The sequence below is a fragment of the Drosophila kikkawai genome, chromosome 3R (assembly GCF_030179895.1).
Source record: "Drosophila kikkawai strain 14028-0561.14 chromosome 3R, DkikHiC1v2, whole genome shotgun sequence".
Classification (NCBI taxonomy): Eukaryota; Metazoa; Arthropoda; class Insecta; order Diptera; family Drosophilidae; genus Drosophila; species Drosophila kikkawai.
In genome coordinates this window covers 11,340,151-11,357,808 of record NC_091731.1, presented here as the reverse complement: position 1 = coordinate 11,357,808, position 17,658 = coordinate 11,340,151, and the positions used below count along the sequence as shown (strand labels likewise).

The 17,658-nt window shown below is 42.0% G+C and overlaps 4 protein-coding genes across 4 annotated transcripts; 2 read left to right on the top strand and 2 right to left on the bottom strand.

Moving 5' to 3' along the window:
* Positions 1–463: 463 nt before the first annotated feature.
* Positions 464–2,767, bottom strand: Rad60 (DNA repair protein Rad60). The gene is made up of 8 exons (XM_017161982.3): positions 2,633–2,767; positions 2,164–2,415; positions 1,590–2,104; positions 1,419–1,529; positions 1,261–1,364; positions 1,021–1,199; positions 744–960; positions 464–683 (listed from the first exon to the last, which is right to left on the bottom strand). The coding sequence occupies exons 2-8, from the start codon at positions 2,219–2,221 to the stop codon at positions 593–595; spliced, it is 1,275 nt and encodes a 424-aa protein (XP_017017471.2). The 5' UTR covers positions 2,222–2,415; positions 2,633–2,767; the 3' UTR covers positions 464–592.
* A 52-nt stretch (positions 2,768–2,819) lies between these two features.
* EloA (elongin A) lies at positions 2,820–9,021 on the top strand. Its single transcript, XM_017161980.3, has 9 exons — positions 2,820–2,952; positions 5,508–6,098; positions 6,159–6,503; positions 6,561–6,775; positions 6,842–6,936; positions 7,102–7,301; positions 7,368–7,659; positions 7,765–8,130; positions 8,195–9,021. Exons 1-8 carry the CDS (start codon positions 2,872–2,874, stop codon positions 7,839–7,841), a joined length of 1,896 nt encoding a protein of 631 aa, XP_017017469.1. The 5' UTR covers positions 2,820–2,871; the 3' UTR covers positions 7,842–8,130; positions 8,195–9,021.
* Positions 8,809–14,010, bottom strand: wda (will decrease acetylation). Its single transcript, XM_017161979.3, has 6 exons — positions 13,870–14,010; positions 11,431–11,784; positions 10,052–11,358; positions 9,690–9,990; positions 9,290–9,636; positions 8,809–9,227 (listed from the first exon to the last, which is right to left on the bottom strand). Exons 2-6 carry the CDS (start codon positions 11,608–11,610, stop codon positions 9,077–9,079), a joined length of 2,286 nt encoding a protein of 761 aa, XP_017017468.1. The 5' UTR covers positions 11,611–11,784; positions 13,870–14,010; the 3' UTR covers positions 8,809–9,076.
* On the top strand, positions 12,039–14,312 carry Pex11c (Peroxin 11c). The gene is made up of 4 exons (XM_017161981.3): positions 12,039–12,214; positions 13,340–13,704; positions 13,786–13,845; positions 13,905–14,312. Exons 1-4 carry the CDS (start codon positions 12,146–12,148, stop codon positions 14,110–14,112), a joined length of 702 nt encoding a protein of 233 aa, XP_017017470.1. The 5' UTR covers positions 12,039–12,145; the 3' UTR covers positions 14,113–14,312.
* The last annotated feature ends 3,346 nt before the right edge of the window (positions 14,313–17,658 follow it).

Below are 17,658 nucleotides of genomic sequence, written 5' to 3'. Positions count from 1 at the left end.
CTCTCTATCTCTCTTGTGTGCGACTCTCCTGCTGTGTCAGAATTTGTGCAGTGAAATTCCAAGGGAAACTGCTCAAGGATAAGGGAGAGAACGGCGAGAGAAACTCCTGAGAGCGTAGACCAAAGCCGGTGGCAGGAGGCAGCGGCAACTATTCCACACACCCCCCAGCATTGGCTGTGCCAGCCCAAGCCACCCCCCGCAAACGGGAAAAACTCCACAGCAGCATCCGCTCTCGTCTTGTCAATATAAACAACCATTTGGGATCTGTTTCCAACTCTATGTGAGTGCGCTATATGCTAGATAAACAAAATATTAGGGGTGTGTAATGAATGCTTGAGGGTTTTTGGAAGTAGCGCCCGCCGCTCTACTTGGTGCTCTAGATGCTAAGTTTTTGGCCTTTCAAAACGGCGTGCCAATACACTTTTTTTTAAATTATTTCAACACTTGTATATTTCAAGGGAATTCCTTAACTAACAGACTTGAATAAGTTCTTTCTATATAAAAATAATCTTGATACATTCAATTAATTACAAATAGTTTAAATATAAATATCCTTAGAAAACATAACAGCATTTCAATTTTGCTACAATAATTATGATTTCAGCTCCAGATCAATCATTTCATTGCCCTCCATATCCTGATTTTTTGGCGTATCCTCCGGATCCAGCAGATCGCCATCAAAACTATGGAGGAATTTCAAAAGTTACACTTCGTTGGAATAAATCTCTGGCAATACTACTCACAATAGCTTAATAAGACGGGCCTCAACGTTTAGCTCCTCGGCACACTTGATGTATAATACCTTGAAGGGATCCTTCTTTTTGATGGACACCACCAGGGGATGCTTCCATTTGGCCGCTTGCACTTTTAGCTGGAATTTTCTGGGCTTCTTCGATAGGTCTTCTTGATGGTTGTCATTTTTGGAGATTGTTTTATTGCCCGACTTTGTGGCATGGCCACCTGAAACAGCAAAGCATTATAAACACACAACTTTCAATAATGAGCAATAGGTGCACTCACTTAATGTGTGAAAGCTTTTGAGACCAATGCTGTGAGGCGTGTCATCGGGTCCGATGAACTTGTAGTACATATCCATGGAAACATTATCCTCATGCACTCCGTTGCGCTCGGCCACCTCCTTGAACATGTGCTTGAACTTTTGATGCTGGCGCAGCTTGTAAACCTGAATCTCGCCAAGCCTGGAGGAATAAGAAGGTATAAGACTTAAACAGTTATGAAACCAGTTCAACCAAAGCTTACCAGGACAAAGCTACTTCCATTGTGGGATTGTCGGCATCAAAGACATCACTGGCCTCTTCTACGACTGCAGTTGCTTGGCCTTCGTCATCCGAGTCGAGGTTAACCTAGGAGACACAGGTATTAATTCAATTCTGGACGCCTCTAGCCCTGCGACTTACGAATCCCTCTACGCGTGGAGGCACCGCTGATACCAAATCAATGCTGTCCAGTACCTGGGATCGGGCTGCTATTTCGGCTATTTGAGTGCGCCTGGTAGCGTGGCTAAAGCTCTGCAATATAGGCGTAATGTAAGGACTTGGTCCTGGAATTGGAGGCGGGGACTGACTTACAGCCACAATACTGTTCAAGGAAGAAACAACAGCTGACGATACATCTTCCACAGTGCCGCCTGTAGCAGGGACAGTTTTTTTTTTCGACCTAGTATTCCGCTTTTTGGGCTGCACGACGACTGGAACGACTGGGGCGACTGGTTCCACTGGATCTGGACGTATTTCCTGCTTGCCCTGTGAGGAGCGCGTGCGTCTGGCCACGGGCGTGCTGTCTTCCGGAATCAACGGAGCAACATCCGTAGCCTGCTTCTGATCCATTTCCAGGATCAACTGAGAGACAGGCGATAGTGATCGTGCAGAGTCCAGCTGCTTCTCGGCAGGTTCCGGAGGCACCTGTTCATCCTTTTGGATCTCTTCTTTCTTTTTACTTTTCTGTACTTTATTTTGGGGTTCCGTCACCACCTTGGCTTTTCTAACTCTACTCGTTTTCTTGGTGCTGGTTCCTAGGAAGTCGTAGTCCGTCTCCTTGGAGAAGGAGTCGTCGCAAGGATTATCAAAGGTAGCAAGGGGCAAGGCTGCAGGAGAAGTATTTACTTAAATCGTTGGACATCTATGTATGTTGTTTAAAACTTACCATCCCTCGGAGCCCGCCTGCAGGCGGCACTGAATATATCGAAGTCGTCGTCGGACATGTTATTGGGGAGCCGAAACTTTGGATTTACTCAATATCGAAACTTAATAAATAGAAATTGTCGCGCCAAGTGACAACAAAAAGATGCCGGCGACTCCAATCAGCTGTTTGTCGTTACAAATACTGCAAATACTAAAATCTGGCAACGCCGGCGGTGGAGCGATCGAGCCAGCAAAAATTATCACCAGAACGAAACTAAACAAAATATATCCTTAAATCTTTAATGTGGTTTCCACAATACTCTACTAAACAAATTAAACAATTTATTATGTTATTCGATAGAGTTGACACACTTGGCAACTCTGGCTGTCAGCTGTTTGGCTAGTGTTGTCAAGCGCCACGCTGCTAAAAGTAATTCTCATTTCACCTTCCGTCGCTGTCAAGAAGAAAATGCTAATTATTTGTTACAAACCGTTGTAATTTCTGAAAAACCCAGTATCCACGCGACAGGAGGCTTCTCCGACGTGTCCGTGTGCGTGCCCGGGCGCCGCCGTGCGTGTGAGAGCCTGCAAGTGCAAGTGTGTGTATGGGTACCTGGTGTGCAAAGTAAACTAAAAAAAAGTAAGAAAGGTCGACGGGGCTGTCTCAGCTGCCTGCGTGCCATTTTTCTTTCTTCTTCGCGGTTGGAAAGCGAGAGACTGCTGCGGAGCCATGAACTCCACTAGCAATCTGGCGGACGTGGTGCGGCACTACCAGCGCAGCATTGAGAAGCACAGCGACAACGAAAAGCGGGTGAGATGCGACGCCTGCTTCTTCCTGCCTCCGTTCTTATGTTTCCTCATCCTTTCCACATCTCTCCTGTCTTCTTCTCTTTCTTGTTTCTGTTCTATTCATCCTTTTAGTCTATGTCGCCCAAAGCTATCTCTCTCTTACGAATTATTAAATATTTAAAACAAATTAAATAAGTTATTTCATGCTATGGCTAGTGAGAATTTCAAGGTCGGAGGCCGACAACAAAAACCGCCCTTAGGTCAAGAGCCAGACAAAATACATACATATGTATGTACGTATGTACATATCTACAGTGGCTCCAAGCTTATTTCGTGCAAGAATTATTAACAATTTTAAATCGGCCCTGCCGGATAACTAGCAAAGATATCTCTAAAATTTAAACGCAGTATTTTGGAGAAACACTTTGTTTATTTAACTAACAAAATTTTATTTTCCTAATCTTTAAAATAAATTAAAAAATTAAATAAATAGAAAAAATGTGACAATTCTCACACCCAAGCTTATTTCGTGCAAATATTTTAAAAACAAAAAACAGCTATTTTAGACTTTAAAATCGAAATTTTTTTTCTATATTACTTTTTTAAGTACTAGTCAATACATATTTTATTGGTTTTAGATGCTGGCCCTACATATTTAAGGATATATAAGAAATTCTTTGTGGCAGTACCATGTACCATGAGTGATCAAAGGAAATTACTCCAAAATCACTTTAAAAGTGACAAATATCATCGTGATTTTTCCGATATGGTTTCCTTAACCCCTACTGCATTCCATTACATAATTAAATCATTTTTTTGTAGGAGTTTCGTGGCAGATTGGGGTCGAGATAGACAAATACTTATACATTTTTCAGTGAGCTGTGTTGTATTATCCTTATAATAAAGGAACAGGAGATACTTTCAGTTCCCAAATTAGATGCATTATATTGAGCACGAAATATGTAACAAATGTAGTGTGAAATAGGTGCGCCCTATGTTGCAGGATCACATATTAAGAGGTCAAGTAGTATCAAAACAGCCATTTATAAGCAAACATTACAGCAAGGATCGTCTAAAATCTGCATAGAAGGTTATAATTCACTCGATTTTCTTTCGGAATGATTTTATCCTTACATATAAGTAAAAAATTAGCCAATTTAGTTTTGGATGGACTTAAATATGTGCTGTGGTGACTGAATTCCGGCCTGTAAAATAACCACCTCAATGCATTTGTGAAGCAAGCCGGATTCATTCCATTGTTGGACCTGTATGGCGTCAATTGGCGTGACGAAACAATTTTTTTTCAATGAAATAGTAAATGGCGATATGTTTCCTTAAAAATTAAAGAAAAATTTGCTTAAAATGGCAGAAGAACTGCGCCTACGGGGTCGTTTTTGGTAATATCAGACTAAGATCATACGTGCTCGGCAGGCTTTGTGAGGGCGTGGCTCGTCTGGAAACGAACAAAATTTATAAAAAACATTACAAAAATCAACATTTTGAAGTGTTACTACAAATTTTAACCAAAAAGTAGACTCAGTCATTATAAAAAAAGAGATAAAATAAATATTAACTCAAAGGTGCTATAAGGAAATAATGGCTTAATAGTCTAGTAGAAATATATATAAAAAAAATTTTTTTTCGTATAGAATATTTGGAAAGTTGTTAAAGAATGAAGATAGGTAAAAAAAATATGGTAAAATCTAAAAATAAAAAAGTTATTTTATATTTTCTGAACTGCACGAAATAAGCTTGGGTGTGAGAATTGCACTCTTTTTCCTATTTATATGATTTTATTATTTGTTTTAATTATTAGGAAAATAATTTTATGTTAATTAAATAAACAAATACTTTCTCTAACATACTGCGTTTAAATTTTTAAAATATCCTTATTAGTTTAGCGGCAGTGCTAATTTGAAGTTGTTGTAAATTCTTGCACGAAATAAGCTTGGAGCCACTGTATGTATAAAAAGGATGCGTACAATTTGTTTTGTTTTCTTCTTTTTTTAATAACATACTTACATGAGCTAAATGTGCCCATATATTTTTTAATTCAATTTTTAAAATAACGTTACAGCTGAAAATACACATATTAAGTATAAATTATCTCTAAACTAACCCCTATAATTTAAACCTAATGTTTGTTTTCGGTAAACAGTTACATAATTCTTACAAAATTAAATCAAATTTGGACAAAACAATGATGAAATTGTCCAGGAATCAGTGTAATCTAAGAATAATACAAAACAAATGTAATCCTCCTACTCTAATAAAACTCAGAAACTTCAAGAGAACAATTCTGTGTTCAGTAAGACTTTAAATTACATTTCAAATAAAAAAAAAAGTAAGACCAACCAACTTTTTCAGTAAAGAAAGATGTATCTTCTGAGAAATTATTGCGACTTTTCTCCGCCCTACAAAATATTGCGAAATTAACACTTGGCAAAAAATAAAGTACTGTCAGCAAGGCCACTCATGAAAAATAGTCTGCTTTCTATTGACCTCACAATCTCACGTTCTGTCCCATCTGCTTGAGATCGCCCTCTAACCCAGCCGTCTTTTTGGCCACCTCCACAGCTGGTGCATTGCATGAACAAGCTGTTCAACCTGCCCATCAAATTCGAGCACCTGCAGGAGACCGGCATTGGCAAGACCGTTAATGCCCTGCGCAAGTTCAACGGGGAAGTGGGTCAGTCCGCCAAAACGCTCATCACAAAATGGAAAGCCATGGTGACCGCCGAAGAGGGTTCCTCTACAGAGGTCCCGCTAGCGGCCAGCAGTCAGGAAGAGGACTCCGGAAAGTCAAACGGACGAAGATCCAGCGACGAGGATCTTGACCAGGAGAACAAGGGCAGTAACTCATCCAGTGGCGAGGAAAGGCAAGCGGCCGAGCACAGATCAAGGCAAGAAGAACGAAGTGACAAGAGCTCCAGGCAGGATCAGAGCGGAAGCAGTAAAAGTCACTCCAAGAGCTCTTCGGATCCGAATAGAAAGCACAAAAGCAGTCGCCACGACAAATCCAAGGAAAGGGACAAAGACAAGGAGGACCACAAGGAAAAGAAGTCGAATGGCGAGCACAAGTCCAGGGATTCCAGTCAGTCAAACAGTACCAAGAGCAGCAGATCCGATGGACACAAAGGCGAGCACAGCAAATCCAAGCATGAAAAGGTGAGTGTCCTGAAAATAAATGTATAATTTTACTCAAAGGCCTCTGTTGCTCGCAAACAGGAAAAGCCGCCCAAGGACAAGTCAAGCAAACACCACAAGTCGTCTTCGAAGTCATCTAAGCGGTCACACAGCCCACATCGCGTCGATGAAGAGTCGAGCAAGGCAAAGATACCAAAAACAAAAGCGAAATCCGAGGAGGACTCCCCCGATGGCTTTGACTCAAGCATGGGTGCCAACTTTGACGACGTTCTCGGCATGCTTAACATGCCTATGAGCAGCAAGAAAAGCACCAGTGGCAAGAGCAAGTCTGTCGCTAAGATGGCATCCTCATCCTCGTCAACTCCAGTCGCCCCGGCGGCACCCTCTAGAGATGCCTTCTTGAGCAGTCGACCGACCTCCACAAAAGTATTTGAAAAGATACGTTAACTCTTGAAATGCAATTACAAAATTTAAACCCCTTAGAAACCCGAGTTACTAGCTCCATCGGCCAAACTTGAACCCTTGGATCCGAGCATTGCCTTGGAGCTCCCAACCATTTCTAACAACTACAAGCCCTTGCCCTTGAATCAGACCGTGATGGACGTGGTTTTCAACCAGGGCGGCACCCAGAGGTCCCAGGCTTCCCGTTTCAATGAGTCGGAGGCCTTGGCTCAGGGTATTTCTTCGAAAACCATGCGGTATGTAAAAGTGCTTCTTTATTCGTAATACAAATTTTTACTATTTAATAATTGATTTTTTCCCAGCACCAAAATCTACTCGGGCGTAAGAACGGGCCAACTCCTGCAGGTGCCCTCACTTTTCGATCTGTGCACGCGCATTCTCCAGAAGAACCTTGATGGTAAGTGTTTGAAAATAGCCAACAACTGGTAACTGACTCATTCTTCAAAACAGAACGTCAAACAAAAACAAGACACCAAAAAAATGCATGTCTGTTCTGTAGATACTTCATTAAGATTGAATTAAACTACTTAATAAAGCAAACTTTGTACTTTTCTTGTTGCAGCGCTCGAATACACGGGTGGTGTGCCCTTTGAGATTCTTCGAACCGTTCTGGAACGCGCCACACCCCAGCAACTGCTGAACATCGAGGAGTACAATCCCTATCTGATGGACGACAGTGACATCCTGTGGCAGCAGCATGTCCAGCGCCACTGTCGTAGTCAGCGCCGCGAGGAGATGGAAACGTGGCGCGAGATGTTTCTGGTAGAGTGTCTCTTGGCCATCTCTAAGATCCTTCTCTAAGTAAAATCATAATTTGTATACTTACAGCGCTGCCAGGAGGAGAAAGATCGCAAGCTCAGTAGCCTGGCCGAGAGTATTAAAGCCTCTCAGAAGATCAGCGAGGCACCCGTGCGCAAGACACAGCTGGCCTTTGTGGACTCCATGGTTAAGCCGCCGCGCAGCGTGATGCGCAAGCAGGAGCAATATGGCACCAAGTCAAAACTCATTGCCACTCCAGCCGCCCGAGTAGCCGCTTTGTCCAGCGTAACGCCCAACGCCGCCAAGGTAGGCGACGCCCGTCTGCGTGTCTTGGCCGCCACCCGCGACACGGCCCAAGTGGGTGAGTTGATCAAATCGATTATAAGATTATGCTGAAATTTAATTTGGATATTCAGTAGCTCCTGCTATACAATATTTTACAAATGAATTCTCTTCTCTCTCACAGCTGCCGCACCGCGTAACAAGAAGGCGCCGCTAATGGCCAAGACCTTGCAATTTATGCGTGGACGACACAAGCGATAGATGGTAGATAGAAGGCAAGCCAGCAGACATAGTGGCGAGCATGTTGAGATGCGTTTATTCGTTATAGTTACAATCTTTATACTCAATTTGTTCATCGATAAGAGAGACTTTAGGGGTTCTGTAAAGCGAGATTCTATTAGACATTGTCTTACCCAGTGCACCGAGGAATCCGAAGGCGACTGTCTCTAAAGCATACCGCGCATGCTATTTATTATTTATTCATGTATCTGTCTCACATTAATTATACATTTCTACAAAAATGAAGTTTACTCCGAGCCGGATAACGATTGTAAGTTGATTGATTACCTTTTTGATTTTTGCGCAGGTATTCACCGGAATCGGATTACTTTCAGGTTAATACTGGTTCGATTGATCTTGTATCTGCAACTGGGAAACAGCAGCGAACTGTTCCACCCTTACTTTTAAATATAAGTTCAATGTTCATTTGTGCTAGAGGGCTGTGCGAGTGTCCAAAATCCAATATAGTGTATATAAAAGCGTGTAATTAACGCAAACTCTTACGTATATGCCTAAATTTATATATCGAACTTCCTAAATTATTAAAAACAGTTTTAATTGCCTTTAGATGCATCGCCCATCTAGTCGGACCGAATATATTGTGGAAGTAAATATAAATATTAAATACATTTTAGTCTGGAACCCGTGCATAAAATATTTTGATTTTAGTCTAAACTTCGAGACCAAAGTTTTGGAAATAAATAAAAATATTAAATAATTTGTAGTCTGGAACTTGTTTTGAAAAATCAAAATTAAATATTACCGCCCCCTTCCTAAATTTTGAGACACTGCAAAATTTAAAAAAAGTATAAAAATTCCATATTAGCTACAGTTCAGTCTATCAAACTATCGGAGTTTATATAGATTTTAAAAGCATTATAGGTTCCCAGAAAATTGATTTAAAAACTTTTAACTTCATCTTGATGCGTAAGCGAAGCATGTAAAGGCATTATACACTGTAATCAAAGTCGTTTATTCCACTAGTAAGCTAACGGAAACAAAAAAAAAATTATAAACACGGAGCAGACTCCTCTGTTAATTGTTAAAAAGCGGGCAAATATTATATGTAAAGGTAAAGACAAGCAAACGAGTTGTTTCACACAATAGTAACAGTAATATTATACAGACTTATTACAAATAAATTATTATTTTGAAACATAAACCATCAGAGAGTGGAAATTCATTCGGTCTGCCGTGTTCCATCTAGTTGATTCGATTCAGGTGCCAATGCAATACAGCGTCTTGCTGGGCGCGTAAAAAACGTCCACCAGACGCTGGCAGGAACTATTGAGAGTTAGCACACGATTCGTTGTAGCTGATGAGTATGAAGTCGATGCGGACGAGGAGCTTCCAGCGCCACTGCTGTCTCTGTAAGATAGAACAATGAAAATTAATAAGTTAAATAAAAGTTTAAATAACGACTAACGTACCCCATGGGCGACAGCTTTTTGATATCCCACAATCGGAGACTGCCATCGGTGCAGGCTGTGGCCAAATGCTGATTGTGCGGACTCCAGGAGAGGGAACTAATGCTCGTCGCATGATCCTTGAGCTCAGCCAGCTGCGCTCCGGCCGCCAGATCAAAAATGCGAACCTTGGTCTCCTCGCCGGCGGCTGCCAACATCTTTCCATCTGGACTAAAGGCCAACTGGGTAACGGCCTGCCGACAGTCGGCAAAGACGCGCATAAGCTTCCCGCTGGTTGCGCACCAAAGACGCACTGAGTGGTCCGCCGAGCCGGTGGCTATATAGTTGCCATTCGGATGGAATGCCACGCACTGTGGAAAATGTTCGATGTATTATTGTTGCCTGTTCTTAGTTCGTTACCCACCTCAACGTCCTGCGTGTGACCGGCATATATGATGAGGGCATGCTCCTTCTCCAGCGACCACAGGCGAGCTGTCAGATCCTTTGAGCCCGTGACGACGTACTGGCCAACTGGACTCTCGTCCAAACACCAGATTGGATAGTTGTGACTTCTGTAAATGGCTGCGCAGTGCAAATTATGCGCCCGCCAGCACCGCATGGTGGCGTCCTTGGACACACTGTACATGAGGGGATAATGGGCTGAGAAGCGCACGTCGGTGACGCCTCTGGTGTGACCCCTCAGCTGCAGGCCGCCGAATTCGTTGCTATAAAGAAAATAAAGATAGTTAAAAGGCTTCAAGGGGATTCCCCGCTGTCTAAACTTACTAGGAATTGTCAGTGTATTTGCTGTGCCTTGCCCTGTTGCGCTCTCTCCGATCTTCCTCGGAACACCGGACATCCTCCTCACTGCTGTCCTCATCCTCCGCATCCTGCTCTATTCCCTTCTGGTCTACGCAGCTGTTCAGCTCCCAAGGACACTGCGATTGCGGATAGCGTCTGTAGAAGCTCTTGCCGCGGCAACTGTGCTGGTTGAGCTGCCACAGCTGCACGGCGGAGTTGTCGAAACCGGCGAGCAGGTGACACTCACTGGAATCCAAATGGGCGGAGGTGAGGCCCCGGGAGCGCTCGCTGATCCTGAGAATGCGCGGTAGCTCTACTTGGGCCTTGAGTATCTGTTCGGTGGCTGACTTGAGGCTGTCCAGGCAGGCGTCAACATTAAGCTGGGGCTTGCATGCTTCCGCGGACTCCTCCGCTTCTATCTCCCGCTTAATGTCCGTCTCCAGCTTGATGTTTGGCTCCTCCGCGGGTCGTTTTTTAGTAGACTTTTCGACCAATGACTTGCCCGGCTTGTAATCACCGCGGGGAGGAAAGGATACTGTTGGCTTGGCTGCCACCTCCTCCTCAGCCTCCTCACCGTCCAGGTCGTCCGACAAGCCCAGGAGGTGATCCTCGCTGAAGGCGCGTTGCTCATTCTCCACGATATGTATTTGCAGCCAGGTGTAGAGCAGGTTCATGATCAGGACATGGCCTCGCCTCTGCAGATAGGCACAAATCTTCTCCACCACCTGGGCCGATGTGTGCAGCTCGTACTTAGAGGACCGAAAGTGGGCCACCGTGTCGTCCGACTCGGCTGCTTCCAGCCGTGTGCAACCACTCAAGATCTGCACGAGGCGCATAAAGTAGTCGAGCTCCGTGTCCCCAGTGTCCTGGGCCTCTCTGGCAAACCGTATGTGGAAAGTGGACTCGGAGGCAGAGGTTGAACAGCCGTTGATCTTGGTGGGCGGTGGGGCGTCATAGAGGTCCACAGGCGCCACCAAATGGGCGTATTTGCGCAGAAGTTCAACAGCGCCTCTGGGTTCGCGCGCCTTGAGCAGATCCAGATAGAAGTGGCACAGCATCGGTCCATAGAACCGCTTCATCTCCAATCTCAGCGGCTCTGCCTGAGCCTCCACGAACTGCGAGAAGCGTCCGAACTGCTGGTCCACAGTGTGCTGATTGTTGGTGATCACCTGTACATTCGAGTAGGTAAAGCTGTTCCCTCCGTGCAGATCCGTGTCCAACATTTTGTTTACCGCGAACTGCTGCTTGTTCTGCAGTAACAGAAAGTCTGAGCGGCGGAAGCGTTCGTTTCCCTAGAGGAGTAACACCATAAACACAGTTAGATTGCTGAATGGGAGAGTGTGGAGAGGAGATCCATCACTTACCACGTAATTTTTCTGCTTCAGCAGAAGTCCGACGGCGCAGCGCAGCAAATCGTTTTTCGAGGAGGTTTTCTTGTTGCCCGCACTCGACTTGTTGTTATTGTTGCTGTTGCTATTGCTGTAAACGGGCGACGCAGCATGGGCATGGGCGTGGCTGCTGCTGCTGGCGCTGGGCAAGCTCATGGTTGTGTGTTATCCTCGCCAAATCCGTCTCCGTATCCTGATCCCGTCCTGCCGTGCGTCCGATAGCTGCAGCGTCCGATAACAGTGTTGCGGCGAACTATCGGCGGTTATCGGTGTGCAGCGGAGGAAACAGCTGTTCGGCAGCATTTGTTGTCGTTAGTGTTGGTGAAATAGCTATTTTAAGAAAATGTACAAAATACAAAAAGTTTTAAACGTGTTGACTGAAAACAATGGTTTTTTTTAACTAGGGAGCAAATTTAGTAAGTTTACCATAAAATAATACATATCTTTAAAATTCGCACAAGTTAAAGTACATTATCAATAGCAGTTTTCATCCAACCAATTCTGGCTATTAGTAGTTAGCTATTTTCTAGCCCTCGTCATTGTGAAAGGTGCAGCTGGGCTGGCATCACTGGCTCACCTCAGCTGATTGTTGTTGTTTCCCCGCCCGCGACAATTTCTTCCGTTTACTGTGTTTCTCAGTTGGAGTTTTTGCCTGCTATACAACGGTACCTGGCCTTCAACCGAAGCAATTATGACCAGCACAACAAAGTTTGTCAACGAATTCTGTGATATCATCGATTCCTATGGAGGGCGCGATAAGGTAACATATAAACACACCCCACACTGCAAAATCAATTTCCCATCCAAACTGCCGCACACCTGTTTGTTTACATTTTTCTAAGTGTTTCCCAAAACAAAGCTCAATTTAAAAAATGCATCGTGGCATATTCACGGGTTGTTTTCGGACTGGTCCATCGGGGGGCTCGGTCGAAGTTAACGCAAACCCAACCAACAGGTTTTCGCGGTGGAGCTGCTGCTGACATTGGGCAGGGGTCTTGGACGAGGAAGTAGCGGCAGATTGGACCTTGCCTTACTTCTTTGAGAGCATTCGCAATGGGTTTCTTTGCTTCTGGCTTATCAGTCGCTATTTGGCGGCGTTCGCGGCGAGATAATGTTGAATACTATAGCCGGCAAACAGTTAACCCGATGCCAAATAAAGCGGATAATACGCTACGAGCGAAAGGTTTGTTTGGCCCACTAACCCACCCATTCGGCGAGAAACACGCGATCCGACAGGGAATACCCAAAATCAAGGGTTACTCTACCCTTTTGAAGAGTTCTAAAATTTACGTAGCATTTTTGTAACTTGTGTTTGAATTTCTATATTTTAGAGCCGAGTTTCAGACACATTTTTTTATTTAGTTGTTTCTAGGGCGACAAGTTTGAAGCTTATATTTTTGCTATATAAAAATCTCAAAAGAAATCCTTTACCCAATAATTTAAAATCCAATTTTAATATTATATATATAGGATATATGATTTAGCTTGTCTTAAAAGTAACACCTGAAAGTGTAGCTTCGTTTCTAAAATACCCTTTGCTTTCGTATTGAACAACTACATAATTCATTGATGGCTGGGCAAATAAACTGTAGTATTGATGGGTAAACAGTGGCACAACCCCATTACCCATCCTGTCGGCGGGAGGAGTCCCCCAGGTGCACTCCACTGGCAGTCGGCAAACGAGATGCTCGTGGCTTTCGTTGTGTTCTTTTTATCGCTGATTGCGTTTTATCTGTTTGTGACATCCAAGCAATTTCACAAATTGCAGGGCTGAGGCGGGCAATCGAGGTCAAGTAAAGGTAAACAACAGAGATGTTGAAAAATATCATTCATAAAAATAGTAGTATATATGATATTAAGCACCTATTTTCTCTCATTTACGCAGGTAATGAAGGCGCTGTGCTACAGCGCCAAACTGGTGGCAGGATACCATGCCAAGAGGAATCCTGATCTGGCCAAGCGATACGCCACCGCCAGCTCAAAGATCTCGGGAGCCAGGGCCACTCTTCGCCTCATCGACGACATACCCATGATCCAGTATGCCCTGGAGTATGGGCTGGGAGAGAATGAACCAGATCGCGTTATGGCCGTGCTCGGCGTGACCGCCAACATTGTAGATCTGCTCTACTATCCTATCGAGAAGGTTTGCTGGCTGGCCGAACACAAGATTGTGGACGTAAAGCATGCGGACAGCTGGGACAATGTGAACTCCATATTCTGGGTACTGTCAGTATATCTGAACCTGATGAGGTTAGTACGAAGCACTAGGAAATTGAAGATAAATCTTTGATAAGCCGACATTTTCTTACAAAAATTATATAATCATTTCAGAACAATGCGAAATTTTTCACTAAATCAGGACAAACTAAACCGCACCGCAAACCTAAACGAGTGAGTAGCAAACGACCAACGTACCCCAAGAGTGCCTCATAATCCTTATGAATCCACAGCTTGGATACCAAGTCCTTGGCAAAGCACCGGCTGGAAATGGTGTCCATCGTTCGCATATCCCTCGACTTCGTACACGCTGTCAGCACGCTGCCCAAGGGCTATCTTTGGGGCGGCAAGCTGTCCACATTTCAGGTGGGGGCAATCGGTACCCTGTCGGCTGGCCTCGGCATCTACCAGATCTTTGCCAAGAGAAGACTGAACAAGTAGTCGAGCTGTGGCGTCATCCTTGTCGTTCGTGTTTGCAATCTGTGTACTCGTAATTGTTGATCAAGAGTTTTAAGCTAGTCGGTAAAAATGTTTTGTATGTGGGAATGATGCAGTTTTTTCTACGGCACTCGCAAGTGTTTAGCATGTAAGATTTGTATCCTTTAAAGAAGCACAAAATACACGCTAATTGTGAAAGAAAAGATCAAAGTTGGGGAATGTTTGGTCTGTGTGTCCTTTATTATCTGTTACTTCTTTTATTGTATTCTGTTAGATTCCGATACATGTGGTTCAGTATATGCTTTGTTTTTGCCAGCAGAATGATTAACCTATTTTACAGGCTCCTCCCATATATTGTCAGCCCCCTGGTGAGGGTTCATTACCAGAGTTTCTATTATTATCTCCCCCTCGTTCATACGATTTGTCGGTTTAGCAGTCATTGTATACAATGTTTCGTCTTTAGGCATTTTTAAAATACTCATATGTCTGATATTATACTTGTTATGCATGATTCCAGGCTAAATAATTGGATTTATAGATTACATGAGGGACCTGTCCAGGAGCCGGGGAAGCTCCTGACCAGTGGTAATGGTTAAAAATAACATTCGTTAGTAAATATATACTATATATTTGGTTTCTTTCTTTACAATTTCTTTGCCTGTGTCAGCCGCAAGCGGGTAAATATTAACAGTTACTAGTTATTCGCTCCGCCTGACTGCCGCTTCCTTTGGTAAGCTCTTTAGATGTACGAAGTATGAATGAAGTTGTTATCGTTTTATTGTATAGCCCTATTATAACTGCTGTCTATTAGGTGCGGCGTTTATTAAAATTCTCGTTATTTTGATATAGAGATATAGTTCAGGGATTTGTTAATTTTCGATAATATACCTAGCTACAGGAGTTGTATTCTGCTTTAATAATTATTACATTTAATATTTCCTCTTCCGTTTGCATATTCGATTGAAGATCGTCGCTCCATTTACAAAAAAAAAAGCTTCAAAAAGTTCCCAAAAAATTTCCACGCACTCAAAATATGTTCAACATTGTTCCATTTGCTTTTGTAGTTGTTGTGTAAGTGTGAATCTGTGTCAGTTTTTTTTCTTTCTGTTTTTGTTATAACTATAATGCAATTTGAACTCTTGCTCATAACAATATATAATAATTATTAGTACATAAATAGGTATATATCTTTATTTGTATGAATTTATATTGCGTGTACACCGTCGTGTTCGAAATTAGCAGAGGCCTTCCAAGTATTCAACCAAACTCTCCTTTTCTACAAGAAACATTGTTCGCAGGATTCTTCAATTCGTTCTTTTGAGTTCTCATTTTGAAGGAGCGAATAGGTAGTGCTTTCCCGGAGGCCTCTAAGAACTAGGAACAACATTGTACCAAGTATTTATGTACGTACTAATATATGCCTTGTATTTTATAAATATTCATGTATTTGTATATATATTTTTACTTATCGGAAGCTATTTAAAATGGCACTGCAGTAATTTTTTGTTTATATTCCTATATAAGGTGGGAAAATCAATTAGTTGAGCCGCCTTATCCGGTCAAGGATCCGGCGCCCGCTACTAAATATTCTTCTAAATATCCTTCCGCTCCTTGGCTATAATAACGGTATACGAATTTTGGGCGGGGCAGCTCTTAACTGAATCGCCATCGGTTGCCCCGCAAGTAATTATTAAAATATATATATATGCATGTATGTATATAGTATATGTGGTATTTGATTATTGCATTAAAAGCTTAGTATTCCTTTCTGAATTATCGTTATTATATATTCCTTGGTGTATATATATAGGTTGTATAATAGTCTTTTTAAAAACCGTTCTTATTGCATTCTCTTATCCCTTAACGCTACGCTTAGGCCTAACTGGTAACACATTTGCCGAGCAAATATTGTTGGTTTAAAATTCAATTTGCAAAGTTCTTGCTAATGTTCCCCCAAAATGTGTCTCACATGTTCACTTGTGTGTCTTTGAATACAGTTGACAGTACAATGAGTAATACGATAGTAAAAATATCTGTTATAGGGTTTCGAATACGAGTATTTAGTATGCAGTTAGTTTAGAGTACAGTATAGAGAGGTTATTTAATGAGTGTGTTCGAGATATCGGCATAGGTAGAGAGATATTCCGTCCACGGGGAAGGGCGCTCCCCATTTTGTATGCTTTTAAAAATAATTTTTACTCTGTATAATGTGTAGATAGACTGGCTTAAAAGTAGAGACGTAAGATAAATCAGATGACTTATGGGTGTTGTCAGTAAAATATGTATGTTTATTTTAAATATATGTACTTTTGGATTGTTAATTATGTTGAATTGTTGCCTAATAATTACGCCTTGCATATTTTCTCTTAATATTTTCTGCTTTACTTTGCTAAAAATTTAATATTATCGGTTTTTGCGTGGGAAGCGTTCGATTTTGGTTCCTTTACATTTCGTTTAAACATTATATTTTTGATACATTTGTTAATCTCTCCCCTCCTTGATTCGCATTTTCTTTAGGTTGATTTTGATTGAAAATAAAAACTTCATGTTAATCGAGTGGAAAAGCCGTGTGAAAAAGTTTAAAACTGTTTGCTTCACATAGTACTTGTATGTATGTGTAAGTGTTAATTTAAAATTCACGTTCTGTTTGTTCTTAAGCCTGTAAAAGCGTTAAAAACGTTAAAGTAAAACTGTGTAATATACGATCGAGATTTAGTCGCTAATTGCTTCTTGCGAAATGTATAGCCTTAAAAAGTTCCATTTAAAAGTCACCCCGCTTGGCTTTCTTCTTTCATTTGTTATTCTTTTGGTTAGTAAAAATATGGTAAATTTTAGAGTTATTTAAAATTGTTTAAGAATATGTTCTGCAAGTGTGCGAGTGTGTGTGTTTGTGTATATTTGTGTGCTAGTGTAGGTTTATTAGTGTATTTAGTTATCCGAAATGTGAGCTTGATGTTCTGCGAGCTAAAAACACGTTGATGTATCCAATAGATTCGAAACATTTATCAGATTTTCTCAATAAAAGAATGGTACTGGTACCTAATTACTTTCATTATAAAGGCTAAAAAATAAATTTAAAAAAGATACGCCCCTCAACACTCCTGAGGGGAAGTGAAATAAGGTCTTTTGCTGTTGCAGTTTTGGAGCATTAATGTTTTCCTATCAAGGTAAGTCTTACGATTACTAATAATTTAGCTAAAGCACCATTTTATCCGTATATATTTACAGTTTGTCTAGCTTAGGTTAAGGTATTCTCCCTTCTGCAACTATCCACGACTTAACTGGAATAAACACTGGCTTTAAAATATATATTATTTGTTCGTGGTATTCCTCTTATTTTGAGGGAATATTATTCGCCGTTCGAGGGTAATAATATAAGGGCCACATAGACATTCCTTTACTTTTCTCCACACCTGATATCCTTTTACTTTCTATGATCTAGTACCAATGCCATGCTGATTCCACTTGGTAGGCATACTTTACAATTCTTGGCGATTGCATTAAAAGTAGTCAATAAGCTTTTTGATTTGTGGTTGGCATTAAAGCGAT

Bases quoted from the DNA above. Each gene is read 5' to 3' on its own strand.
- EloA (XM_017161980.3), top strand. From the start codon at position 2,872: ATGAACTCCACTAGCAATCTGGCGGACGTGGTGCGGCACTACCAGCGC. The intron at 6,504-6,560 runs GTATTTGAAAAG...TAAACCCCTTAG, and splicing joins GTCGACCGACCTCCACAAAA to AAACCCGAGTTACTAGCTCC. The intron at 6,937-7,101 runs GTAAGTGTTTGA...TTCTTGTTGCAG, and splicing joins TCTCCAGAAGAACCTTGATG to CGCTCGAATACACGGGTGGT.
- Rad60 (XM_017161982.3), bottom strand. From the start codon at position 2,221: ATGTCCGACGACGACTTCGATATATTCAGTGCCGCCTGCAGGCGGGCT. The intron at 2,105-2,163 runs GTAAGTTTTAAA...CTTCTCCTGCAG, and splicing joins CAGGCGGGCTCCGAGGGATG to CCTTGCCCCTTGCTACCTTT. The intron at 1,530-1,589 runs GTAAGTCAGTCC...CCTATATTGCAG, and splicing joins CCTTGAACAGTATTGTGGCT to AGCTTTAGCCACGCTACCAG.
- wda (XM_017161979.3), bottom strand. From the start codon at position 11,610: ATGAGCTTGCCCAGCGCCAGCAGCAGCAGCCACGCCCATGCCCATGCT. The intron at 11,359-11,430 runs GTAAGTGATGGA...TTACTCCTCTAG, and splicing joins TGAAGCAGAAAAATTACGTG to GGAAACGAACGCTTCCGCCG. The intron at 9,637-9,689 runs GTGGGTAACGAA...CATTTTCCACAG, and splicing joins GTCACACGCAGGACGTTGAG to TGCGTGGCATTCCATCCGAA.
- Pex11c (XM_017161981.3), top strand. From the start codon at position 12,146: ATGACCAGCACAACAAAGTTTGTCAACGAATTCTGTGATATCATCGAT. The intron at 12,215-13,339 runs GTAACATATAAA...TCATTTACGCAG, and splicing joins CCTATGGAGGGCGCGATAAG to GTAATGAAGGCGCTGTGCTA. The intron at 13,705-13,785 runs GTTAGTACGAAG...TAATCATTTCAG, and splicing joins GTATATCTGAACCTGATGAG to AACAATGCGAAATTTTTCAC.